Here is a 27508-nt window from a genome sequence, read left to right on the forward strand (position 1 = left end):
ACCTTCGGCCGCAGCCCGCCTCTTCCGGGGTACGGCGGAAAACTCCGCCCCGAGCCTCCCTTGGGCTTGGTCAGCTGCGCTCATCCGCCTTCCACTGACCGTCAGGCCGGCAAAGGGTCGGGGGCTGAGGCGAGTTCTAAGCGCGGCGGCAGATGCCCGCCTGGCCGCTCCCGCCGCCTCAGGCCTCGTCGGGGAGCGCGCGAGGGCGCCGCTCGGCCCCAGCTCACAGGAGAACGGGGCACCGGGCTGGCTCCTGTGGACCCACGAGCCCCCTGAATCGCCCCTGTGGCTTCCCGGGGACAACTCACGTGCGCACGGCCAGCCCCGTGCGGAAAGCTCTGCCCGAGCGTTACCAGAGCAGTGCCCCCCCCCACCGCCCCGCAGTGCGTCACAGGAATAAGAACCAGCCGGGCGGCAGCCCCCTGGATGCCTCGCGAAAGAGAGGCACAAGAGGTGAAACAGGGACGGCCGGGAGAAGCGCGGTATTTTCTCTGCGCGGGTTTTGACGGAGCTGTAGCTCTCTATGGTGCGCGGCATTACTTAGCCAGCCAGGGAACCTCAAACCAACACAATCAGCGCGTGGGTCGGGGCCCAACCTGCAACCGGCACATTTCCCCACCAGCAGCAGTTACCGCCCGGCGCCGCGTCCGTTACCCAGCGGTTACGGGCCGCTGGGGCTTCGGGTGAGGTGCTCAGCCCCCCGCGGGGGGACAATGGCCGGGGGCGTGCAGCAGCGCAGGCTTCCCGGCGGAGCGGTGTCCCCTGACGCTCCGCTGCGCCCAGGGGCACTAGGACCGCAGGCCGTCGGAGAACGCAACACCCAGCCCCACGGCTGAGGGTGACGCCACGTACTATTTTTTTCACGTCAGGGAGGAGGGCACGTACGTAATGGCGTGCGGAGTCACGCAGTGACGCAAGGCGGTTGGGGAAGGCATTGGCTGCCGTGGCTGGCTGGGGAGGCGGGTTTGAGGGTGGCTCCGCCTACTTGCTTCTTCGGGCTCTGCCCGCCCACTTCCTGGATCCCAATAGGACCAGGCGCGGCCGCCGCCTTCGAGTCGCCAGTGCCGGCTGGCGCCCCTTTGCGTCGTGGGGACTCTCGGAGCGTGACGTCGTCCGGCCGCGGCCGAGCCTAGCCATGGGCCTGATATTTGCTAAGCTGTGGAGTTTTTTCTGTGACCAGGGTGAGCGGCGTTCGCCGGGGGCGGGGCTGTGCCGGCTTGGGGGAGCCGCTGGTCCGTTGGGGGGGCTGCCGGGGAGGGAGGCATGGGGTCCCGGCTGTGATGGGGAAGGGAGGCCCCTCGCGTGTTGAGGGAGCGGGTGGGGGGAGTGTATCTGTGTGAGTTGGGGGGGGGAGAGTGCCTGGAGTGTGTGTGAATGGGGGTCGTAGGCTGGCATCGAAGCGGGGGAGGTTAGTTCAGTGCGGGGTTGGCTAATGCACCCTGTTCTCTCAAACTTACTTTTTCATCACTGCAACAGCAGAGACTTTGAGGGTCTCACTAGCTACGGTTCCTCTCTTCTTCCGAGTCCTGTTCTGTGAAACTGTGCATCCAAATTGCGGTCAGCTGGGAAACAGTGCTGTTAAGATAATGTAATGTTGGCTGTGTCAGATTGAAGGGGTCAAACTTTCTGTGTCTTTGCAAAGTAAGCTGTTATGGGATAAGAAGGAAGGTTCTCTCATGGATTGGTAACTGGTTTAACAAAAAGGAAACAAAAGGTAGGAATAAATGGTCAGTTTTCTGAATGGAGATAGGTAAATTGTGGTGTCCCCCAAGGGTCTGTACTGGGACCAGTTCTATTCAACATATTCATAAATGATCTGGAAAAAGGGGTAAACAGTGAGGTGGCAAAATTTGCAGATGATACAAAAGTACTCAAGATAGTCAAGTCCCAAGCAGACTGCAAAAAGCTACAGAAGGATCTCTCAAACCTGGGTGACTGGGAAACAAAGTGGTAGATGAAATTAAGTGTTGATAAATGTAAAGTAATACACAGTGGAAAACGTAATATCAACTGTACATATAAAATGATGTGGGTCTCAATTAGCTGTTATCACTTGAGAGAGATCTGGAGTCATTGTGGATAGTTCTCTGAAAACATCCATTCAATATGCAGAGGTAGTTGGGAATTTTTACAGAATGTTGGGAATCCATTAAGAAAGTGATAGATAATAAGACAGAAAATATCACATTACCTCTATATAAATCGATGGTATGCCCACATCTTGAATATTGTGTGCAGGTGTGGTCGCCCCATCTCAAAAAATATATATTGGATTTGAAAAAGGTTCAGAAAAGAGCAACAACAATGATTAGGGTATGGAACAGCTTCCATATGAGAAGACAGTAAAAAGGTTGGGACTTTTCACCTTGGAAAAGAGATGTCTAAGGTGGGATATGATAGATGTAAAATCATGACAGGTGTGGAGAAAGTAAGGAAGTGTTGTTTATGCCCTCTCATAACACAAGAACTAGGACTCACCAAATGAAATTAATAGGCAGCAGGTTTAAAACAAACAAAAGGAAGTATTTCTTCACACAGTGCACAAACTGTGGAACTCTTTGCCAGAGGATGTGGTGAAGGCCAAGATTATAACAGGGTTCAAAAAAGAACTAGATAAATTCATGGAGGATAGGTCCATCAGTGGCTATTAGCCGGGATAGGCAGAGATGACGTCCCTAGCCTCTGTTTGCCAGAAGCTGAGAATTGCCGATGGGATGGCCAATGGATCACTTGATTACCTATTCTGTTCATTCCCTCTGGGGCACTTGGTGTTGGCCTCTGTTGGAAGACAGCTTATTGGGCTAGGTGGACCTTGGTCTGACACAGTATGGCCATTCTTATGTACGTTTAGAGTTGGGTTTACTTTGGGGGGGGGTGGTCCATGATCTTTCCAGCTCCCATAAAATATTACTTTCTTACATAAAATTGCTGACAGGCAAAATATGAATGTTGTTAATTCTATAAAGCTTGTATACACATACTTGTAGTCCCCTGATTTTGGGGGATTCCATTTAAGTAGCATAAATTAGTTGCACATCTGAAACTGATTTGTTTTTATTGCTCACAATAAGCTGTTTTTTAAGTGTTGTTTGGTTAATTATTTGACTTGGTTGAAAGGTGCTGGTTTAATATGTTTACTTGGTTTTTAAATGCCAAGTAAATCAAAATTGCAAGACTCTAATAAGCTGTTGTAGTGAAGAGTTTCAGAGTAACAGCCGTGTTAGTCTGTATTCGCAAAAAGAAAAGGAGTACTTGTGGCACCTTAGAGACTAACCAATTTATTAGAGCATAAGCTTTCGTGAGCTACAGCTCACTTCATCAGATGCATATCGTGGAAACTGCAGCAGACTTTATATATACACAGAGAATATGAAACAATACCTCCTCCCACCCCACTGTCCTGCTGGTAATAGCTTATCTAAAGTGATCATCAGGTGGGCCATTTCCAGCACAAATCCAGGTTTTCTCACCCTCCACCCCCCCACACAAATTCACTCTCCTGCTGGTGATAGCCCATCCAAAGTGACAACTCTTTACACAGTGTGCATGACAATCAAGTTGGGCTATTTCCTGCACAAATCCAGGTTTTCTCACATCCCCCCCCACCCCCATACACACACAAACTCACTCTCCTGCTGGTAATAGCTCATCCAAACTGACCACTCTTCAAGTTTAAATCCAAGTTAAACCAGAACATCTGGGGGGGTGGGGGGGAGGAAAAAACAAGAGGAAACAGGCTACCTTGCATAATGACTTAGCCACTCCAAGTCTCTATTTAAGCCTAAATTAATAGTATCCAATTTGCAAATGAATTCCAATTCAGCAGTTTCTCGCTGGAGTCTGGATTTGAAGTTTTTTTGTTTTAAGATAGCGACCTTCATGTCTGTGATTGCGTGACCAGAGAGATTGAAGTGTTCTCCGACTGGTTTATGAATGTTATAATTCTTGACATCTGATTTGTGTCCATTTATTCTTTTACGTAGAGACTGTCCAGTTTGACCAATGTACATGGCAGAGGGGCATTGCTGGCACATGATGGCATAGATCACATTGGTGGATGTGCAGGTGAACGAGCCTCTGATAGTGTGGCTGATGTTATTAGGCCCTGTGATGGTGTCCCCTGAATAGATATGTGGGCACAATTGGCAACGGGCTTTGTTGCAAGGATAAGTTCCTGGGTTAGTGGTTCTGTTGTGTGGTATGTGGTTGTTGGTGTGTATTTGCTTCAGGTTAAACAGATTGATAGAGCCAGAAGAGTTCCCAGAAGTTACCTACTACAGGACAGGCCTAACAAAGAAAATAACAGAACGCCACTAGCCGTCACCTTCAGCCCCCAACTAAAACCCCTCCAACGCATTATTAAGGAGCTACAACCTATCCTAAAGGATGACCCAACACTCTCACAAATCTTGGGAGACAGGCCAGTCCTTGCCTACAGACAGCCCCGCAACCTGAAGCAAATGCTCACCAACAACCACATACCACACAACAGAACCACTAACCCAGGAACTTATCTGGTTTATCTGTTTAACTTATCTGATGTTCTGGTTTAACTTGGATTTAAACTTGAAGAGTGGTTAGTTTGGATGAGCTATTACCAGCAGGAGAGTGAGTTTGTGTGTGTATGGGGGTGGGGGGGATGTGAGAAAACCTGGCTTTGTGCAGGAAATAGCCCAACTTGATTGTCATGCACATTGTGTAAAGAGTTGTCACTTTGGATGGGCTATCTCCAGCAGGAGAGTGAATTTGTGTGGGGGGGTGGAGGGTGAGAAAACCTGGATTTGTGCTGGAAATGGCCCACCTGATGATCACTTTAGATAAGCTATTACCAGCAGGACAGTGGGGTGGGAGGAGGTATTGTTTCATATTCTCTGTGTATATATAAAGTCTGCTGCAGTTTCCACGATATGCATCTGATGAAGTGAGCTGTAGCTCACGAAAGCTTATGCTCTAATAAATTGGTTAGTCTCTAAGGTGCCACAAGTACTCCTTTTCTTTTTGTAGTGAAGAGTGTGGTTCTTGCCCCTAACATAAGTATCCATTTTTGAGGCAAAGGTTTAGAAGGCTTAGAGTGAAATCCTGACTCCATGGAAGTTGATCAAAACTCCCGTTGACTACTGTGGGGTCAGGATTTCATCCACTGGGTCATTAAGATACCTTAAATTTGCTGTTTAAAGCGAATTGTGAAGCCTAATCAAAATAACTGTTTTCTCTGCATGGTTCATTCTAACCTTTTCCAAAAAAACACTTTGTTTTTTATGTAAGGCTCAGGTTTTGTGTTGCATGTTTTTAGTAAAAAGTTATGGACGGGTCACTGGAAATGAACAAAAATTCACGGCAGCCTGTGACTTGTCCCTGACTTTCACTAAAAATATCCCTCACACATGTATTTGAGTGAAGTGCTATCAAACTACCAATATATATGGAAATACACATTTTACTATACTGCTTAATGTCACATGTCTCTGATTACTAACAGATAACTGTACTCTGGTAGAGGTGACTAGTTTAGAATACTACATTATTGAAAGGTAAGAGAAATCAGGCATGTATTAAGGAAAAACAGGAAATAAAGTTGTTACGATATTGAATTAGATAATATTGTGATGAAAGTAGTATATAAAGTTTGCACAGCATGTTTAACTTAATTCTGTCAGGCACTATTTTCTCCTAAAATGTGCAGACATTCAAATTAGCAACAGTGGTCTAGCTAGGGAGGAGCCCAAACACCTGGAACTCCTTTCTTCTCACAACAAGACAGGGCATGTCTACACTACAAACTTAGGTTGACTTAAGTTGACATACAGCCACCACACTAATTAAGTCGGTTGTGCATGTCTAGACTACAGTCCTTGTGTTGATGGAGAGTGTCTTCATTAGCAGCTCTTGCGTCGATGTAGAGAGCAGCACACTGTGGGTAGATATCCCACAGTGCAACTCGTCACAGGTGGTTTTGGGAAGGGTTTGCAATGCCTCGTGGGAATAAAACATTCTTGCATAGGTGACTGGGAACATGGCTCGAATATCCCATGATACAGTTTTCTCCCTCTCATGATTTCATCTGCATCCCATAATATTTTGTGCCTTTTTTCAAAAGGCTGGCATAGCCACATATACACCATCTCTAGAGAAGCAAGGACTCTACACAGCTGTGCTCTGTTGTGGTGAGCGTTGCAAACCCTGTGCACCTTATCCTTCAGTATTTCCAGAGCCACAAGAGAAACTGCCCTGTGGAATATGGCAGTGTCCTTCAAGTAACAATGCTGTAAGCCATGGAACAAAACAGTTCATGGTTGCTGTTGGCAGTTGCACAGCAGCTGAACATGATGGAGCGCTGTTTCTGGACCCGAGAAACAATCACTGACTGGTGGCATCACATCGTTATGCAGGTATGGGATGATGAGTAGTGGCTGCAGAACTTTTGTATGCGCAAGGCCACTTTCTGGAATTTGTGTACGGAGTTCTCCCCAGCCCTGCGGCGCAGCGACGCTAAAATGAGACTTGCTCTGACTGGAGAAACTAGTGGCAGTCGCTGTCTGGAAGCTTGCAATGCTACCGGTCAGTGAGGAATCAATTTGGAGTTGGGAAGTTTCCATTGAGATTGCTGTGGTCCAAATATGGAGGGCCATTAGTCATCTTCTGCTAAGAATGGTTGTGACTTTGGGCAATGTTCAGGAGATATTGCATGGTTTTGCTGCAGTGGGGTTCCCTAACTGCAGTGGGGCGATAGATGGTACACTCATCCCTGTCTTAGCACCAGACCACCTTGATACAGAGTACGTAAACGGAAAGGGAACTTTTCAATGGAGTTGCAAGTGCTGGTGGATCACCAGGTGCGTTTTACCATCATTAATGTGGGATGCTCTGGGAAGGTGCCTGACACCCTCATCTTTAAGAACACAGACCTGTTCAGAAAGCTGCAAGCAGGGATTTCCTTTCTGGATCACAAAATCACTATTAAAGATGTTGAAATACGAATATTGATTCTGGAACATCCAGCTTACCCCTTATTCCTATGGCTTGTGAAGCCGTACATCGGACACCTGGACAGGAGCACTTCAGCAATAGCCTCAGCAAGTCCAAATGGCAGTTGAATGTGCTTTTGGCTGTTTGAAGGGTCATTGGCACAGTTTGTTCACTAGGGTAGACTTCTGTGAAAAAAAATATCCCCATGGTGATAGCTGCCTGCTGTATGCTTCATAATATGTGTGAAGCAAAGGGAGAGAAGTTTTCACAGGGCTGCGGCTTGGAGGTGAATAGGCTGTCTGCTAATTTTGAGCAGCCAGATACCAGGGCTATAAAAGCTCAGCATGGAGCAGTGCATCTGAGGGAGGTTTTGAAAACCCATTTTATTAATGACACACTGTGACGTGTTGCTTTTCTGTTTTTGCATGTGAATAGTCTGAACATTGCCATGACTGCTCTGTGTGTGTAGTAATGTAACATTGGAAATACACTTCTTGCTTTTCTCTGACTGACTCCCGGCACTCACCAACAAGACCCGCCTCCCAACCTAGTGCTGGGGAGACAACCCCACAGTCCATTCAGCTCCTGGCCCCTCCAAAGGCACTACCGGGGTGGGGTATGTGGGGGGTATGTACTCGATGCCCGGGGAATGGGCTGCAATCCACCAACTCATCCTGCATGGAGGGCCACTACGGTGGTGGTTATGACTGAAGGGAGTGTGGCCTACTGCTTAGAACGCGGAGGGGATAGGAGCCAGGGCTCCTGGGTTCTAGCCACAACTCCAGCTCTGTGTGAACTCGTTCACACACCCAGTGCCTAAGTTTCCCTAGCCATCTCTCCTCCCCCAGTGCTTTGAATTAGTAAAGATTTCATTTTTAAGAAATGGACTTTTATTGCACACATATATAAACAAAAATGTGACATCGAATTAAACCTTGGAAATACAGGAGGGAAATACATTTATCTTTTGTTCAAAAACAAACTGGCCTTGCCTGTCACACATCAGTGTATGTGCAGCTGTGAGTCTGTACACCATCCCCCAGAGTTGAGTGGAAAGGATATTGTACTGGCCCCCCATGTCTAGTGGAATGTGTGTGTGAGGGGGGAGTATGGTGATTTTGGAATGCCATTCTGCAGGGGCTGTAGAGATTCAAAATGTCTCTCCTGGAGGTCAACCAGACACCTAAACATGTCTGTTTGTTCCTTCAGAATCCCCAACATCGCCTGCTGCATGCAACACTTATTCTCCTGGCCTTTTGTCCTGCTCATAATGTCCTTTCTTTCTTTTTTTTCTTCCCTGTAAGAGCAATCCTCCACACCATCTGGTCAGTGTCCACTGTCCCAGAGGCATTCATTATCTCATTAAACATGTCATCGCGCGTTCTCTTTCACCTTCGTCTTATCTGGGAGAGCCTCTCTGATGGTGTGGAGGAAGAGTTGAAGGCCACACTTTCAGCTGTAAAACATGCAAAGCACAAAGGAACAATTGTCCATGCAGACCCAATCTCCAGTGCAGATTTGCTATACAAAAATCACTCCCCAGAATCCACGCAAGTGTGAAGCAGAACATTTTCATTTCTACAAGATATTTATTGAACCAGTTTGCTGTCCCAGCCGTGATGAGTATAGCTGGGGGACAAGGGTGCTAGAATATCTGCAGAAGAGGGGGGCAGCCCATGATGGGATCATAGTGGCCCAGGGGCCATTACCCTACCCTTGGTAACGTGGGCTTAGTGTGGGGGTCAGGGACCGGCATTCCCCCCCCCCCGCCCCAAACTGCAAGCCTTGGCAGTGGCATCACTGGAGATTGCTTGCTATAGCCACCACAACGTAGTCATTAATCCCCCACCCCCGCCCGTAGCCACTGCTGCTCTCTGGCACCCAAGGCACCACCCCCTGCCCAGTCTAGAAGCTGGATCCAGGCAGCGGTAAGAGCCTCCCATGGAGCCCGGGCCACCTCTGGGAAGGCCCAGACCCTCCACCTGCCCCGGTCAGAGGTATGGGGTGGCCCATATCCCCGCACCCTGCCTGCCTGAGGCTTGCAGTTTGTGGAGGAAAGGGTGACTCCTGCCACCCAAACCACAACCATGTGAAACAGTGGGCAGTCATGGCCCACCTGATTCCAGTGACCCTGCCTCATGGTCGCTTCAGGTTCTGGAGCCCCGGTGGTGGGGGAAGAGGTGAAAAATCATGGTGGGGGGGGGGCACACAGACACTAGTGTTTGCTGCTTGAGAAATTGAAATGAATACTACCACAGTCTCCCATAGGTGATCCTAGCTGATATTACACTCTTGAGGGTAACAGGTGGCAAGGGAACAGCTGCTGCATGCATCCAGGTACAGACCAGATCCTTATGCTGCTGGGCTGTGTACTGTGATGATGCCTACCAAATTAATACTGGAGTGGCTTGGGAAAGTGTCCTACTACAGTGGAAGAAATAAGGCAGCCCTCCAGAGAAACCTTCCACAAAGGATTGAGATCTCTATGAAGGATTCCTGAGACATCCCTGTGTATGTAATTCGCAGGTCACCCTCTGCCTAGCTGGTCCAGACAATGAGAATCAGCTGCTTTACTTCCACTGGTTATTTAAATAAAAAAGAGCAAATAAGAATATGTGATCCCACCATATTAATGCTAAGTGCATACTCACTAGAGGTTCCTTCTCTGGCATCACGCTCGGCCACGCTGCATTGCTGCGATTGGCTGGACTGCTCTGGGGTTACAAACCGTTCCTGATTCTCTGGGACAGTGGATCCCCTACTTGCCTGTCTCCCATCTTCCTCCTCCAACACCACCTCCTCAATCTTGCCTGCAATGGCCTGAGACTCTGACTCTGAGGTATCCACGTGGCTCTTGGGGGTCATGGTGGGGTCACCGCAGAGTGTAGCCTACTGCAGCTTGTAAAAGTGGCATGTCTGCAGTGCTTCACCATGGTGACTGTTTGCCTCCTTTGCCTTCTGGTAATCCTGATGCAGCTCCTTTACTTTCTCTTGGAACTGCTTGTAGTCCTTCTCCAACATACTCCAAGAAATCTTCTCATAGATGTCCATATTTCTACAACTTGATCTGAGCTGTGCCTGCACAGCTCTTCTCCCCATACACTCAAGGGATCCACCACCTCCTGTGTTCTCCAGGTCAGAAGTGCTTTTGGATCATGGAGCTGGCATACTCAGCTAGGCAGACAAGCTTTTTACCACAAACAAACAGAAAATGGGAATTCAGAGTTACCGGTCCTTTAATAGGGAAGGGGCTGTTTCCTGTGTACCTGGGTAAAATTGATATGTACCAGGCTTGTTATCCCAAGGGGAGCCTCTGACACACTTTACACCAAACGCACTGAATCAGGTAGAATAAACAAACCGATTTATTAGCTATAAAGAGAGATTTTTAAGTGATTATAAATCAAAGCATAACAAGTCAGATTTGGTGAAATGAAATAAAAGCAAAAAGGATTCTAAGCTGATCTTAACACTTTGAATGTCCTTACAACTTAGATGCTTCTCACCACAGGCTGGCTCTTCAGCCAGGCTCTCCCCTTTGATCAGTGGTTCAGTCGTTTGGTGGTGGTGGTGTCTGTAGATGTAGGTGGAAGAGAGAGAATATGGCAAAATGTCTTTCCCTTTTATCATATCCTTTCTTTCCTCTTGGTTTTGCCCCCACCCCGCTTCACAGTCAAGTGAGCATTACCTCATTGCAGTCCTGAACTACCCAAAGGAAGGGCATGACTCCCTCCAGGGTCTAACAGATTCCTTTGTTGTTGCCTAAGCCAGTGTCCATTGTTCCTGTGAGGCTGGGCTGGCTTTGTCCCATCTGTGCCCTGACGAGGTGTGAACTGCCTCTTTGTTCTTGGAGAGTTTTCACATGGGCTTGCTTTAAGCCATCAGGATACATGTTCACCCTCATAACTATATACGTGAAAGTATAACCTATAACATTACTGTAACAATTACTATAACATCACTGTAACAACCAGGCTCAGAGCATTATGAGCCTTCTGAAGACACTCAATGTGACAAACTTTTCATTGGATACCACACAATCATTCTATAAAGATGAACATGGGGGTGTAGGGTGTCCCCCCAAGGTACAGAGTGTCACAGACGGTCCACATCTATTTGTTCCTTATACAGTAGATGTGATAAATATTTAATAGTCCTAGTTGAATATTTTTAAGAAAAGTAATTTAACTTTCATAAAAATTAAAATTCCAAGGCATATCAAAGATTATAACACTTTTGTTATAAATCTAACAAGTATGTACCATTTTTTTCAGAGTAAGCTGTAGCTTTCCATCCATGTGATGTTCTGAATATGTGGACTAAAATTTTAAATGTGCCTTGTTGAAGCATATATTGGTACCCCATAGTTAAGTCTGAGTTTTAATTCTGTTGTAACTCTTCATTTGCTCATAGTTCTGCTCTGTTTTGAACAGAGTAAAAATACCCTTTGCTGTATTTTCCAATCCAACTTTGCACATGCATAGTGGAAAAATCAAAACAGAAGACTTGTGGTAATTTAACCTGCTTTGTAGCTGCCTTTGTCAATGTGTTTTTTTTTCTTAGTGTGAAGAAAATAGTTGCCATTTTAAGGCTACGAATAGTCTTATCTATGTACAGTAGCATGAAAAAGTATTAATGCATCATTTGGCATATCCCTGTTTACTCCTGGGGGAATTCTGCACCACTGGGCATGCGCAGAATTCATTTCCTCCGCAGATTTCTTTACTTCCCTGTAGAAAAACGACTTTCTGACAGGGAAGCAAAGGGAAACTGCAAGAGCAGTCATGCACCATCCCCTAGCTGCGCAGGTACATCGTTTCAGGAACCCGGAGCAGCCAGCAGAGAGGTAAATCACTGCAGGGCTGGGAACACCCCAGCCAGTGGCTTCTACCCTGAGCCGGTATCAGCTGCTAGTCCCAGCTGGGCTGAAGGCAGAAGAAGATGGGACTTCCTCTTTCCCTGCAAGGAGCGTCTGGGGCTGTGTCAGACCTACCCCCAGAAACCTCCCTTAGCTGCAGGAAGCTCAGCATCCTTTCTTGGTTCCTTCCCCCATCTCTCCTCAGCTGTGGGGGGAGAGGTCACTGTATGGGGAGCTGTTCCCCCATCTGCCCAACCGCCGTGCATCTGGACCTCCCATACCCAAACACGCCCACCAAGCCTCACCCTGTACACTCAGAACCTGCCTAGCCCTCCATACGCAAACCTCACCCCACTGAACCTCACCTCCTGCACCCAGACCACTCCCCACTGAGCTCCCTGCACTCAACCCCCCCCCCCCGATGAGCCCTTGTCACTGGCCCCCAATTAGCTGCACCCAGATTCCCATCCTACCAAGCCCCCCACACCCAGACCTCTCGGCTGAGCCCCAACCATTTTCACCTGGAAGCCCCTGCAGAGTACCATTGCCCCTACACCTGGAATGCCTCCAACGAGCTCTGTGTATCTAGCTCCCCCACACCTAGACTCCCCACTGAGCTGCCTGCACTCAAATTGTCTCACAGAATCCTCTCACCTGGATCCCCCCACACTGAGCCCCTCCACACTTGTATCCTGCCTGGCTGAGCTCGCCTGCCCTACACCTGATAGTTCTGGGGCAGGCCCAGAGCTTAGGCTGCATTAGGATCATTTGCAGCCTCACCACTGAGTCTGTGTCCCTGGGGTGGGGAGGCTGCAGGGTGATTTCCCAATTTTGTGAAGCCAGTGGCCTGTGCTCCCCACTGCCATGCTGGATTTATTTATTGACAAATAAAACTTACAGAATTTTGAATTATTGTGTGCAGAATTTTTAATTTTTTGGCACAGAATGCCCCCAGGAGTAACTGTTAAGTAGTCAAGCGCTTGGGGTTCAGGAGTTGCCGTGCTAAGAGTAGAAAGTTATACTTATCCATTTAAATATGGCATCTTCATAGCCTTAAATAATTTATCAATATATGCAATCCATAAACTGAGGCATCTCATTCAGTGCTATATGGTGGGTTAACATAGTATTATATGCAGTCTTTAGATTTACCTTGATTGAGTTGCAAGAAAATTTGTTGAGTTGCCAAGTTCTTCAATTTGCCTGCTGTAAATATTCAGCTTTAGTTTTTGATCTGTTTTAAATATTACTAAAATACTGGTCATTCTGGAATTGTGTTCTTAACTTGAAGTACCTATAGTCACACACACACACACACACACTTTTTGGCTTGCTTTGTAGAGCTAAGTCTTAAATTACATACAGTCTTTATATTTGGTTTAACTTCGGAATATAAAATGTACAAGAAATTTCACTTTGGCACATATTCTAATTATTTTCATGCAAACTGAACATATCTTAAAAACATTTAAGTAATAAGTACATTGGCAGAACCAAGTTTGCACAGTCAGTGAGCAGTCTTCATGTTCTTATGTCTACTTTATTTCTCAAGCTTACTTTTATATTAATGCTACTCTTTTGCATGAAACAATTGTTTTTTATTAATAATCATTCCTTTAAAATAAAACTTTACCATGGACTTAACTTATGTTCCTTGTAAGTATAATAACTCTTTCTGGAGAAGATACTGGTTTGTGGGTTTTTTAGTTAGGAGTCTTCCATACTCTGTGCAGGCTGTTCACCTAAAACAGGCAAGGCAGCCTTGCCTTTTTTTAATATCAGAAAAGTGGTTAATGTATCTTTGGCTGCTCACAACAGTTTACTTTTGTTTTTTGTGCAGAACACAAAGTAATAATAGTGGGACTTGACAATGCAGGAAAGACCACCATTCTTTACCAGTTGTAAGTATATGAGCTATTTAAAACTTCTGTTTGTTTAATACTTTCTTTCACAATTAATGTATGAGACCTGACTGAAAACTCTGGGGTACCCAGAGCTTAGCTTGTCCAAGGAAGGTATTTGTCATTCAATAATACTTAAGTTTTGTGTGTATAGTAATAAAATAGATACAGATGTTGAATTGTTTAGAGCTGAGCTTCATGTGAATCAGATACTCAGCACAGAGTATCACAGAGTGCTCTCGAGGACAAAAAATAAATCTCTGCAATTGAGATCTTTGGTAATTGATGAGTGGTAAAATCCTTTCACGCATTGGTGAAAGCTTCCAGAAAGAAACTTAATTTAAAATTTGTATCTGCCTTTATTTTTAGTCAGTTTGCAAAACCCACGTACAGACCATTATTTCCAAAAGAAGAAAAAATTGTCATCTCCCCCGTAGTCAAAGGCATGTCACTGGTGGAACTAACAGTTCCTTCAGAATAATATTTCATCATGCTGCCATGGCTCCTGCAATAAATGGCTATGGTCTGTAGCTGTAGTTAAAAACAAAACAAACTCTTCCTTACCTCACAAGGGTATAAAGGATAAATGTATAAATACTTGGGAAGCACACAATTACTGTGATGATGAAAGTGGTATATACATTTAGATAGAAAGAAATAAAGAATGTTTCCCCAAACCCTTTTCTTCTGTACTCTACGTTGACAAAATAAACCATTGTTTTAAAGTTCGTACTGAGGTATTTTCAGCTGCAGATACAGAATTTCTTTCAGAAGCTATTGTGAAATCAGACAACCTTTACCTTTTCCACGTGCTTTGACAACTTTATCTTCAGATTATTCTAGCAAGATTCAAAAATATTGTCTCTAATGATGGTTACCTGTTGTATCATGGCAACTTTTGTTTTGAAACAAGTAAATTTTTTAGATTTTTACTAATATTAACAAAGTGTTAATCAGATTTAAACTTCACTTTTCTGTACCGGACGTTCATGTATAATTGTCTGCATATTTATCCCTATCTATGGTATATACTACTACATATGCAGATAAAAGGGCAGTGTCTTCACTCATTGATTGTAACTCATAACATGCACCCAAATTGAATAAATCTTTTACAGAAAAGATGTCTCTATATAGCTTTAATACATTATTATTTTATCTTTAATAAAAATTTAGATGAAAAAGATTGTTTTAAATAATTGCTTTAAGGGAATGAAAAGGATATACTTTTTGTTATACAAACTTGTCACAATATACGACTGATACATTAGGAAGTTTCAAGATATTGCTAATTAGTTTTTGTGGTGTGATGTTGTTTCCATTAGCTTAATGAATGAAGTGGTCCACACATCTCCAACCATAGGAAGCAATGTTGAAGAAATAGTCGTAAAAAATACCCATTTCCTTATGTGGGATATTGGAGGACAGGAGTCATTACGGTCATCGTGGAATACCTATTATTCAAATACAGAGGTATGTGAAGTTGCTCCCAAAGTGTAAAATAAAGCAAATAAATATAGATTTCAGTCCTGATAGCTTGGGTGGAGATTACATTAATAGGATATGGAAGAATTTACCCATATGTAAGGACAGAATTCAGGCCCAAATGCAGTAGATGATATAAGGTCATGGCTCTGTATTTTCATTAAATCAAGCTTTCAGATTAGTGGTTCTCAACCAGGGGTCTGCATAATCCTGCGGGTACACAGCGGTCTTCTGGGGGTACATCCGCTCATGTAGGTATTTGCCTAGTTTTATAACAGGCTACATAAAAAGCACTGGCCAAGTCAGTACAAACTAAAATTTCATACAGTGACTTGTTTATACTGCTCTATATGCTATACACTGAAATGTAAGTACAATATTTATATTCCAATTGGTTTATTTTGTAATTGTATGGTAAAAATGAGAAAGTAAGCAATTTTTCAGTAATAGCATGCAGTGACACTTGCTTACAAAATCAGAAATAAAAGTAATTTTTAAGTGAGGTGAAACTTAGGGGTATGCAAGACAAATCGGACTTCTGAAAGAGGTACAATAGTCTGGAAAGGTTTTGCGCCACTGTTTTAGTGGAACAAAAATTGTGTTTCAAGTGAACAGAGTAATTCTTAATGTATTTTAACTCCAGACCTAGATCTGCACATCTGAATATGTGTATTAGCATAGATACTTCAGGATCAGGAGATATTTTAGTGTTTTTTTTGTTTTGTTTTGAAATTTGTCACCTGCTGCTTAGGCACCCTGTAATTGAGTAGTACAGTACAAACAAAGATACATTATGTATGTGTTTAGAATGCCTTGTAATAAACCTCTATATGACGGGATGCTGGGCTTGAAGGTTCTGAAGCAAAAAATACTTAGAATACTCTTCCATCCTATTCTAGACAAATGGTATTATTTGTCCTCTGGGATTAACAGCCCAGTTGGGCCTGCCGGTGTGTGCACAGCTTGTATTTTAGATTTCAGTGGTTTTATAAGAGTTTTGTTTAGCTCAACACAGGTTTTAAGTGAAACTGTTTTCTAACTTGTTTGAGAAAAATAAGAGCAATATATACATCACATTTCTCCACAGTGAATGCAAAACTTAAGTGGGGATGGAGACCGCAAGCGAATGGTTTAGCTTCTGTTCTCATGCGTAGTAGTGTTTTTGTGAAGCAGTGACAGTAGTGAAAAGAGAACAAAAGTTTTGCTATGCAGCACTGTATAAAAATCGTCAGCAGCTGCTGCTGCATTTATTTAGGGGACAAAAGTAACACCAGCTGAATGGGAGGAATGATATAGCAATAAAGCTGCCATTGATAGAAAGGTGAGAGGTGACTTCAGCTGACCAATGTATTGTTTCCACTTTGGTTTATAACACTGCAAAGATGAACATCTTTGGGTTTTTTTAATTGCTGACCCCTAATAAGGCTTGTGCAGCATGTATTAAATCTCCATAACTTCAGTTTGCATGTGCAAACCTCAGTCATCTATCACAAAGATCTTCAGACGTTGATATTTAATACCTTAATAAACATAGACAGAATAGTTTAGAAAAGAACAAAAGCATACACTACCTTATTGTTGAATAGCCATTCCACTTTCCAATAAGCTGCCTTCCTGCTACCTAAATTCGTTTCTCTGCTAGTCTTTGCAGCAGGAGTTCTTACACATCACTTCCCTCAGGCTAGCACTGGAATCCTGCTTTACCCAGAAAGACGGCAGCAGAGCCCTGGGTGCTGCCTGTCTTGCTTCAACAGTTCGCTGGTGCTACTAACAAAGTAGTATAGATTGCTCTCCTCCCTTTCAAGAAATTGCAGTCCTTGCACAACACTCCAAGACTTACAGGGGCTGGAATTTGGGGGAAGAGCCTGAATCTGTTAAAGACTATCCCAGATGATAGCATGAAGTTACGTAGCCAGCTTGCGTTCTACCAACAACTTCACACAGGGGAGCCACTATGGTGCATTGTTTCTTTTGTGTTCAAATGGAACCTTTTCCCAAGTGTGTGTAGTTTATAGCAGATATGACAGTTTACTGTATTATGATGACTGGTAATCACAGTGCGAAGGCCCGATATAATAGGACACAATGAGAAGGTGCCATTGTGGTAGTTGCATTTTTCATTCACATTTTGAAGAATTATATGTAGAAGGTGTTTTTTTTTTTTTTTTTTAATAATTGTGGTCCATGTCTACAGATAACTAGTTTATCAGACAGTTATTCTGATCTTCAGGATTATAATTACATATGTTAGTATTCTGTCCACTCCAGTTTTACTTCTATTTGTACAGTCCTAAATAAATCTATGAATCTATAGCCATATATAACCACAGTTTTAATGTGTAGCTAAAACTAAATGTAACCTTAATGAAACAGTTTTAAAAATAGTCCCAGTTTAAGACCTTTCTAGCTAGTTTCTCAGGTGGTAAAAACTATGATTTTACTTGGTAAAAGCCACCTCTTGTGAATATTGGTTTCAGAGCCCGGGTCAGCTGACTTGGGTTTGTGCTACGATGCTAAATAACATTGTAGATGCTCTGGAGCCCAGGCTCTGAGACTGAGCAAGGTGGGAGGGTCTGAGAGCCCAGGCCCCCTTTAGTCCATAGTGGAGCTCCTTCTTCGTTCAATGGGAGGTTTGCCCAGAAATTGAGTGTAGAGCTTTATGTGGTGGTTAACTTTTTAATTCTTTCTTCTATTCAGTATCATTCAGTGGAAAAATGTTCCCATTTAAGACCGTGTTATTTCTACTCTTTCTTTTCCTTCCTCGGGCTTCTCTCTCTCTCTTCCCCCGCTGTTTTCCGTCTCTCCATTTTCTTCAGTGCAGCCACTAACTTCGCCTGTCAGTGGGCTTCATTCCCAATTCGTCTTTTTTCCACCACAAAAATGTGAAATAGTTGATGACACTTTATATGTCAGCATTGTTGGGATTTCCTCTCTAACATGAGATTAATGGCAGGAGAGATCTGGTCTATGGGTTGCAAGTTTGACATCACTGGTCTAGAGATTCCAGTTAGAATAAGGGCCCTTAAGCGCTATGTGAATGCAAAGCTCAGGCCTCCAACAAGCACTGAAATCTTTTCTGTGCTATTGGCAATTAAATTTTTTTTAAGCCCAGATAGTAACAGGTGAAAATGTATTTTACGGTGCATTTGGGGAAATCCAACCTTAGACATTTTCTGATACGTAAGGCACACTGACTAAGTGATCATTGCTCTGTGCCTGGCTTTCAACTATGCAGTCACCAGGGGTCAAATTTCCATTATGCACATGACTAGCAAGTTCACATCTGACTACACATGTGTAATCTGGGATTTGCATGCACTTGTGTAGCAGGGTATGTACAATAGCCAGAACGCACGAGACAATCTTGGGGCTGATAATCCAACCTTAGATCTACAGTAAAGTATACTATTTTATTTTTATATAGATATAGATATATTATCTATATCATATAGGGCTGCCGATTAATTGCAGTGAACTCATGCTATTAACTAAAAAAAATTAATCATGATTAAAAAAATTAATCACACTGTTAAACAATAGAATACCAATTTAAATTTATTAAATATTTTGGATGTTTTTCTACATTTTCAAATATATTGATTTCAATTACAACACAGAATACAATATGTACAGTACTCACTTTATATTTGTATTACAAATATTTGCACTGTAAAAAATTATAACCAAAAGAAATAGTATTTTTCAATTCACCTCATACAAATACCTAATCCTGAGAGCATTCCGTGCCTTAAAATATTGTGTGCATAATTTTTAAATTATGCGAAATTCTGCTAATTTTATTTGTCAAAATAATACTCCATAATCATGCCAGTTTCAATTATTTTGGTAAGTTATTTCAAAATACCTGTCAGCAAGTATGTCTGTAGCAATACAGACACACACACAAATTCCCGCAGGAATAGAATTAAAGAAACCCCTATGACAGCCCAGTTCCTGTTTCTTCCCCTCCTCCTGCCCCCTGGGGCCAGACACCCACAATCCTGCCCCCATAGAGCCCAGGGATACAGAGGGAGAAACAGCCTGATGCTCAGTACTAGGCTTACATGGAGTTTCCTGCCCGCCACCCTCTCCTCCTCTCAAGGCACGCTGGGAACTGCAGCTGCCAGGAACCCTCTAGCTCCCTTTCCCTCCCCCTCAGTAGCGTCTTCTATGGGCAAGCTGGGCTCTGCTGGATCCCTAGTGGCAACTAGCAGCACTTGAAGCCCATTTCTGTGGGGGAAAGGAAATTCTGCGCGCACATTAATTTCTTCAAAATTCTGCATTGTGCAGTGGTCCAGAATTCCCCCAGGAGTATACACCTGTCAGGGATGATCTAGATAGTATTTAGTCCTGCCATGAGTACAGGAGCCTGGACTAGATGACCTCTCGAGGTCCCTTCACATCCTGTGATTCTATACATTCTGTTCTGCCTGAGGGGACAGAGCCTGCCCCACTCCTACCTCCTCAGAAACACCCTGAAGCCCTGCCCCTCCATGCCGAGCATGCTGCAATAGCAAGCAAGAGGGACTGGATGTCACGCTGTCTCACACGCACGACTGCCCATCCCCGTTCCCCCCCGCCCCCCGTGGTGATTTACATTTCTACCAGCTACTCCAGGCACCCAAGCCGACCTGCCTGGCTGCCAGGGAGTGGCACCGTGACCGCTCTTGCGGCTTCCTTTGCTTCCCTGTCAGAAGTCATTTTTCTGTGGGGAAGCAAAGAAATCTGCAGGGGACATGAATTCTGTGCATGCACAGTGACACAGAATTCCCCCAGGAGTAAAATACCATAGTGTAATCTCTTTATCATGAAATCGCAACTTACAAATGTAGATTTTGTTGTTGTTACATAACTGCACTCAAAAACAAAACAATGTAAAACTTTAGAGCCTGCAGGTCCACTCAGTCCTACTTCTTATTCAGCCAATCGCTAAGACAAACAAGTTTGTTTACATTTACAGGAGCTAAGGCTGCCCGCTTCTTATTTACAATGCCACCTGAAAATGAGAACAGGCATTTGCATGGCATTTTTGTAGCTGGCATTGTAAGGTATTTACATGCCAGATCTGCTAAACATTCGTATGCCCCTTCATGCTTTGGCCCCCATTCCAGAGGACATGCTTCCATGCTGATGATGCTCATTAAAAAAGTAATGCATTAATTAAATTTGTAACTGAGCTCCTTGGGGGAGAATCGTATGTCCCCTGCTCTGTGTTTTACCCACATTCCGCCATGTATTTCATGTTCTAGCAGTCTTGGATGATGACCCAACATGTTGTTCATTTTAAGAACACTTTCACTGCAGATTTGACAAAATGCAAAGGTACCAATGTGAGATTTCTAAAGATAGCTACCGCACTCGACCCAAGATTTAAGAATCTGAAGTGCCTTCCAAAATCTGATTGGGACAAAGTGTGGAGCATGCTTTCTGAAGTCAGATGCATTGGTTAGGAAAGTCCAGGTCTGATATGCATAAAGAACATTTACTAACCAATAAGTCTCTCTTGCAAAGTTCAGACTACAGAAAATACATAGATGGAACCTTTTTACATGTAGTTTGAGAAAGCCTTTTTCTTTTATTTTCCCTAGTTCATCATTCTTGTTGTTGACAGCATTGACAGAGAACGACTTTCTATCACAAAAGAAGAACTTTACAGAATGTTGGCTCATGAGGTATATTTAAAAACTCAGTATTCCAATACATTTGGATTGTAGGCTTCCTTTTTTGTTAGCACCCAAATAATTATAAACATGAAGACTTAACCTTTTACAAAACAAAGTTGTTTCATTAGCATAGGTATTGATGTACATTAACTGTGCTTTTTAAAAATTTTAGATTGTCGGTGTCTAGACAAGAACAGTCAGAATATCATGAAAAATACATGCTCCATGTTCTAACACTCTTAGGAGGGTTCATTCTATTGTAACAAGGTAGCAGTTTCTTTTATAAAAGTTATACAGATTATAAAAAGTTTTTGTATGTTTAACTTCATGCTGTCTGACTTGTACTGTTTTTCCGTCCTCTGTCTTACAACTACAGTTAAAAATGAAATTTTGAAGACGCTTAAAAGCTTCTAAAACAAGTTTTGAGATTAGTTTTCCTATTAATGTAAAGAATCATAAATAGTGTTATAAATGCTTAATCTTTGGATGATGCTTGCTTCCCTTCTGATCTAAAATGAAGTTTAGCTATGAGCAGTACTCAGTGTTATCTGAGTGGTTCATAATCTATTTCTAAAAATGAAAGGAAATTGTTTGTAAATGGGTCAGTTCAATAAAAATAGTTTTTGCTCTGGGTCTGGGGGTGTAAAATACGTTATAAAATGGATGGAAAGAAGTCTTTGTTCAAAATCTTCCCTATGATTTCAAAATGGATCCCAATATTGCAAACACTTATTCAAATACTGCCTCAGCATTGGTGGGGAAGAGGGGGGGGGAGGACTACATGACCTATTAGGGTGCCTTTCAGCTCTACATATCCATGATTCTAAGAAGTCTTAACTCATTTGAGTTGTCCTGATGACTGACTTCAGTCAGACTAGTCTATAAGTTAGGACTACTTGTGAGAGTATGGATTTGCAGCACTGGACCTTAACTTTGCTTTTGTTTCTTCAAAGCATCCAGACATAGAAATGGATCTCCACTAATCCTAGCAGATTAATTGGTATTGAACTCTTAAAATTTGACCTAATGGTTTCTTGGTTATGAAATGTCTTTTTTATCTCTTGCCCTGCTCCAAAAAAATCTGCTGTTCCTATTTTTGTTGCCTTAGTTACATGGAAAGTTTAGACAACATTCTAAACGACTCACATCTAACTTAAACTATTCAAACATTACTAGTAAGTACTGCCCTTTACTCAAAAGTGACAAAGGTCTTAAGATATGAAGTGGATTTGTTAAAGAAGTATAGTTTCTTCCTTTCCTGTCCTTATAAAATTTCTAAACATTTAATTTTATTTAAAAAAAAAAAAAAAAAAAAAAAAGCACCTAGAGTTGGAAGTAATTTCAGCGGAATGATGGCATGTTAACTCTTCGACTCTGTCATTATCTCACTTAAAGATTTCCAGAATGTTCCTCCAATAGTAATATAATTGTCTGAACATACTGAGCTGCTTCAAAAAATATATTATTTATTGTGTCTTCAAATTAGTCATCAGTGAAGCGTGGCAAGACCAAAGGACCGAGAAGTGAAGCAAACCCTAATTTGATGCCTGAGGAATGTTAGAACAGCTTTCTAAATGAATCATTGTTTGTCTTCCATTATAATTTATTGTTGTAGAAAGCCTCTCAAAGTTAAATGTTACTGCATAATTTTAATATAGAATGACTTTACTGTAACTGTCGGAAAATATATTTAACATTATATAACCTTTTAGATTTGTATCATAACATTGGCATCGTAAGTACTATACATATTCTGTCTTGCTTCCAGGATTTACGGAAGGCTGCAGTTCTCATCTTTGCAAATAAGCAGGACGTGAAAGGTTGTATGACAGCTGCTGAAATATCTAAATACCTCACCCTTAGTTCTATAAAGGATCACCCATGGCACATTCAGTCCTGCTGTGCTTTGACTGGAGAAGGGTAGGTGTCACGTTACATATGTCTAAGTTCAAGAATGTAAAATAAATGGAAAACTGTGTGATTTAGAAGCTCATTGGCACCGATCTAGATCTTTTGAAATAGGATTTTTCTTATTCTCACCTTTGCAGACATAATGACACCTTAAGTGCATCTTCCCCTTGGCTAACCTCTGGATCTTCCTTACAGCTGAGTCGTCCAGCTTTAACTGATAGCATTTTTCAGCCGTTTGAAAGAATGATGCTCTACGCTCCTATTGACTCTCGCTATGTCGACTGGCTAGCCTACTTGCTCTTTGCTTAGTGTCTGTAATACCCGGGTGACTGCTTCAACTCTCTATACACTAGGGCAGCAACTCTGACTTGACCAGAGGGTAAAGAATATAAATAGGGTGTGGCTTTCAGCCTCACTGTGAGGATCACTTATGAACACCATTTTCTGTTGTGTAGAAGCCAACAAATATTTTAGTGCTCCTGGAAATCCCTACCAGGAGACTTCCACCCTTTCATCCTGGAATGTCTTTTTAATATGCAGTCCTATCAGACCTTATTTTGACTTTTCAGATGTATACTCAAAAAGACATGTTTGCCAACATTCACTATGGCTTGAAGACCTACTTTGTTACTGGTGTAAAACCTGTTACCTATATGCAGTTGATGTAATTGACTTATTAACATTTAAACTTCTATCTCAGTTATGCCAGCAAAGTTACAAAAATTTAAAACTGAGCTTTCCTCAGACCCCTTGCCTTCACAGATGAGACATTCTTGGTGTCTGACAGGAGCTAACCATGGGTTTTTCTTTCAGATTCAGTTACCCAGTTTTCCTAAGTGCCCTAAACTTCCACCTTGATTTTCAAACAGCCTCATCATTTGTAGAATTCATTTTGTTTCAGCAGTAAAATAGTAGAAGAATATTCTGTGATAATGCTGCCTCAGGGCTTCAAAAGTAGTGGATATAGCAGATCATTCAGAAGTTTAAAAAAAAAAATCTTCCCCACAATGATGAAATGTGAAGTTTACTTTTCAGATACAGCTGCGACGGTCCTGTGAAGTGAGTGTCTGTCTGTACCTCTATCACTTACCCTGACCTCTTATAATGGAAGGTGCTGACCCATTTTTGGTCTATTAATTTTGGATATTTATTTCCAAAAATTAAGCCACTGACTTGTCCAACTAGCTGCTACTATTTTTGCTAGAGGCAACTTTGATGGGTAATTCATGAGGATTTGGTTTTGTGTAAATAGATCTACATTTTCAGGTCAAATTATTTCCTTTCATATTTAAATTGGTGATGTACTTACTGTAACTTTGTTCTTAATATGGAATCTATGTAATTCCACATTCTCATTTCAAAATTTATTGTAGGTAAACATTAATTAAGCCAGTGCCTTTTTCTTTAATGTACTCAAAATACAATTTTATTTGTTCACTTAATTTGAATCATTTGAATACTATTTAAAAAGGCTTTCTTTAATGAAAAGGAAGGATCACTCTCTCCTTGGCCCTATTACGTTACCAAAATTAAAGCTGTTAATGGATCATACTGTGTAGGGTTTGACAGTATACTACAGCCAAAAGAGAAATGTCACTGGCAGTTGTATATTGATGGATTAAAACAACGTTGGTGCTTCTTAGCTGTCAACTTTTGAGTTTTAGCCAGACATGATTTTGTGTTAGCCTCACCCTGGCATTCAGTGAAGATCTAATGTAAGCAGCATTTGAAATGTGATATTTGTGTTAGCCCTAAGACAACAGTTATCAAACAGTGGGTCGGGACCCCATTTTAATGGGGTCGCCAAGGTTGGCGTTAGACTTGCTGGGGCCTGGGGCCAAAGCCCAAGCCCCACTGCCCCGGGCCAAGGGCATCAGCCCTGGGTGGCGGGGCTCAGGTTACAGGCCCCTGCCTAGGGCTGAAGCCCTTGGGCTTTAGCTTTGCGCCCCCTGCCCAGGGCAGCAGGCCTTGGACGGGCTCAGGCTTCCGTCCCTCCTCCTGGAGTTGTGTAGTAATTTTTGTCGTCAGAAGGGGGTCACGGTGCAATGAAGTTTGAGAACTCCTGCCCTAAGGCCTGGTGGTAAGTCATCTGTACTGCTATGTGGGAAACCCATTAAGATTTTTATATCTTTCCTTTCACTCCTTGTATGATATGTTTTGAGAGTAGCATGTTTTGGCTCTGGAAGGGAAATTGAAGCTGGACTTTCTTTCATGTGATTGTATCTTTTTAGCTTTAAAAGAAATCCTACCTAGGCCACGTGCACCTGTAATTGATGGCGAAAGATGATGCTTTTTGGTAGGATGACTTATGTGAGAGCAAATGGTTAAGCTTCATTGCGACCTCTCTTATTAATTTTCAGATTATGCCAAGGTCTGGAATGGATGACCTCCCATATCGGAGTGAGATAACTTGTTGCAAAAGAGACTGCATCTATTTATTCTGTGAACATGAACATTTTCCTGGTACTTCTGGTTGCTAAGGGAGCAACCATGTTTAATTTATAACGACAAAAACCTCTGAGCAGCACTTGAATCAAGTGCAGCTGAACTGAAACACAAAGTATTTTTAACTTTTTTAATGCACTACTCTTCCACAGGATGAACATATGAATCTGTTTCAGTATCAAAGTTCTCCTGGCTATTCTAATTTTTCAGTGGTTGCCTTGTAAGATATCTTTCATCATGGAAAATATTTCACACTTGATTTTTGTAATGATGCAAATTGTTTCTGTAATTTACTACCTTAAATTTCTTCATTAACACTGGGGAAAAAGTGAGTAGATTGACGTATACCCTAGCATAACTTTAATGATTTCAAAAGATTGGGCTATCTATGTTCAGATGGCCCAATTGCAGATATGGCTATCTCCAAGGCAGGTTTTAGGTATGTTAAGAATTGTAATAGTCAGCATTGAAACAGTTATTTATAGGTTGTTGATATGCTTGGGGGTTTTTTTTGTTTTTTTTTTCATATGTGTAAGTGAATTTCTGCCTTAAAATAAAACATTCCCTTTTTTATTCCCATGTGAGGTAAGTAGTTCTGGGTCGTATTTTTACCTGAAAACACAACTTTGCAGGGTGGATAAAAATCAGAGTTATTATTTAATTAAAATGCATTTTTCTTTTTAAAAATGAACCAGTTTAAATATTTAAAACTGACAACATATAAAGAGCTAAACTTAGTGTAATCTTTTAAAATCACTTAAAGAAAAAAATTCTGCATCCTATATCCAGAACACTTAAATCGTTTTATTTAATTAAGAAACAACTTTAAAATGCTGTTTTGTATATTTGTAATTTAATTCCAATTTCCAAATACAGCTTGACACAAATCCAGAGCAAAAAACATCTAGTAAATAAATGCTTCGTTCATCATTTTCTAACAATGTACAAATTAAGAATCTGAACAAATGTATGTTAAGTGATATAATTGTTTAAATGAATGTGTATATAGAATATCCTCCTGATTTAGCAAAAAAGTACCAAACTTAATGTTGACTATTTTGATTAAACATGTTTTAATGGTTATACCAATCAATAAGAATGAACCTTACTTTAGGGGAGAAACTAAAAGTACAAATACAGAACAAGATTAAATTCCTACTTGCTGATTAACATAAGGGACCAATCACTTTGATTTTAAATCAGTGCAGCTTACAGCTTTATGAACTACGACCATAGTAAAACTGCAGTGAATATACTGAATGTGAAATGTACTGATATGTTGCACTATATTTTAATAATTCAAATTTATTGTGAAAATATTATAGACACTGTTTTCCACAAGGACACTTATCAAATCTGACCTGGTTCTCATTCAGCTGCTTGATCTAGAAGAAAGTAGTCCTATGCTGAAGCATACTAGAACGAAACATAAAATGAAATTTTTTGCAACACTTTAGCATCCCTACAGGGCAGACTTAATTTTCTCAGCCGGAGAGAAAATGATTAATAAGCATTCTTGACAATAGAAATAGAAAATCCACCTCTTCATTTCCTACATCAATTTTCATATTGTTTTCCATAATAGCCATTGTCACACTCACAATGTTACTTTAGAAATGAAGGGTTTGGTCTGGCAAACACACTCAGATATAGTGTTTTGCTACCTGAGTTGTCCATTTGGGTTTAAAAAAATATCAGTTGAAAGCCCTACCGCATGTTAGAATATCTCAACCATCTTCAATTTATGCTGTTCATAATGATAGTATTCAGTACGTTACAATTCACCTATCCGTAGTGAATGTAATGCTGGTACGGTTTGCAGTTTAAAAATATTTCTTAGCAGTTAATATATTGGCTGTAAGGAATCCTCATTCCGCATTTCAGTGACATAAAAAACTGTGCAACAGTCATATCTTAGAAATGGAGTTATAGGTGTTTCCACATAATCACTTTTAATTTTCATTAAAAATTATGAAAGTACAGTTTGTTGTAATGCAGTATATTACCTAAAGTGTGGTGCATGCCACAGTATTTTGCTTTTCTCAGACAAAAATCCATTATTTAACAAATAATGGGCCTGATTTTTTAAGAGAAGCATCAGTGCTGCTTTGTTCACCAACACTTGTGAATGTGCACATGCAAAATGCATGCACATACATATGACCAGTATCTGAAAATCAGGCCATATTTAAAAATAGTTCTTATGAATCTTAAGCTTTTCTGTTATTTATAAACAAAACTAAGTTGATTAAGATTAAATTTTACATTTCTACTCAAAA

General features: G+C 41.9%; 2 protein-coding genes across 11 annotated transcripts in view; one reads left to right on the top strand and one right to left on the bottom strand.

Annotated features, from left to right (window-relative positions):
* NSUN6 (NOP2/Sun RNA methyltransferase 6) overlaps positions 1–839 on the bottom strand; it is a 52616-nt gene extending 51777 nt beyond the window's left edge. For 3 of the 10 annotated variants that reach the window (XM_073334166.1, XM_073334165.1, XM_073334167.1), the window contains exon 1: positions 3–590. In XM_073334166.1, the coding sequence (XP_073190267.1) occupies positions 3–537 (535 nt within the window). In that variant the 5' untranslated portion in view covers positions 538–590. The other 7 variants (XM_073334171.1, XM_073334179.1, XM_073334180.1 and 4 more) reach the window with 6 other exon arrangements.
* Positions 368–27187, top strand: ARL5B (ARF like GTPase 5B). Its single transcript, XM_073334182.1, has 6 exons — positions 368–1181; positions 13665–13725; positions 15051–15198; positions 20799–20882; positions 22642–22793; positions 25145–27187. The coding sequence occupies exons 1-6, from the start codon at positions 1136–1138 to the stop codon at positions 25191–25193; spliced, it is 540 nt and encodes a 179-aa protein (XP_073190283.1). The 5' UTR covers positions 368–1135; the 3' UTR covers positions 25194–27187.
* Positions 27188–27508: the final 321 nt, after the last annotated feature.

The sequence above is a fragment of the Lepidochelys kempii genome, chromosome 2 (genome assembly GCF_965140265.1).
Source record: "Lepidochelys kempii isolate rLepKem1 chromosome 2, rLepKem1.hap2, whole genome shotgun sequence".
Taxonomy (NCBI): domain Eukaryota; kingdom Metazoa; phylum Chordata; order Testudines; family Cheloniidae; genus Lepidochelys; species Lepidochelys kempii.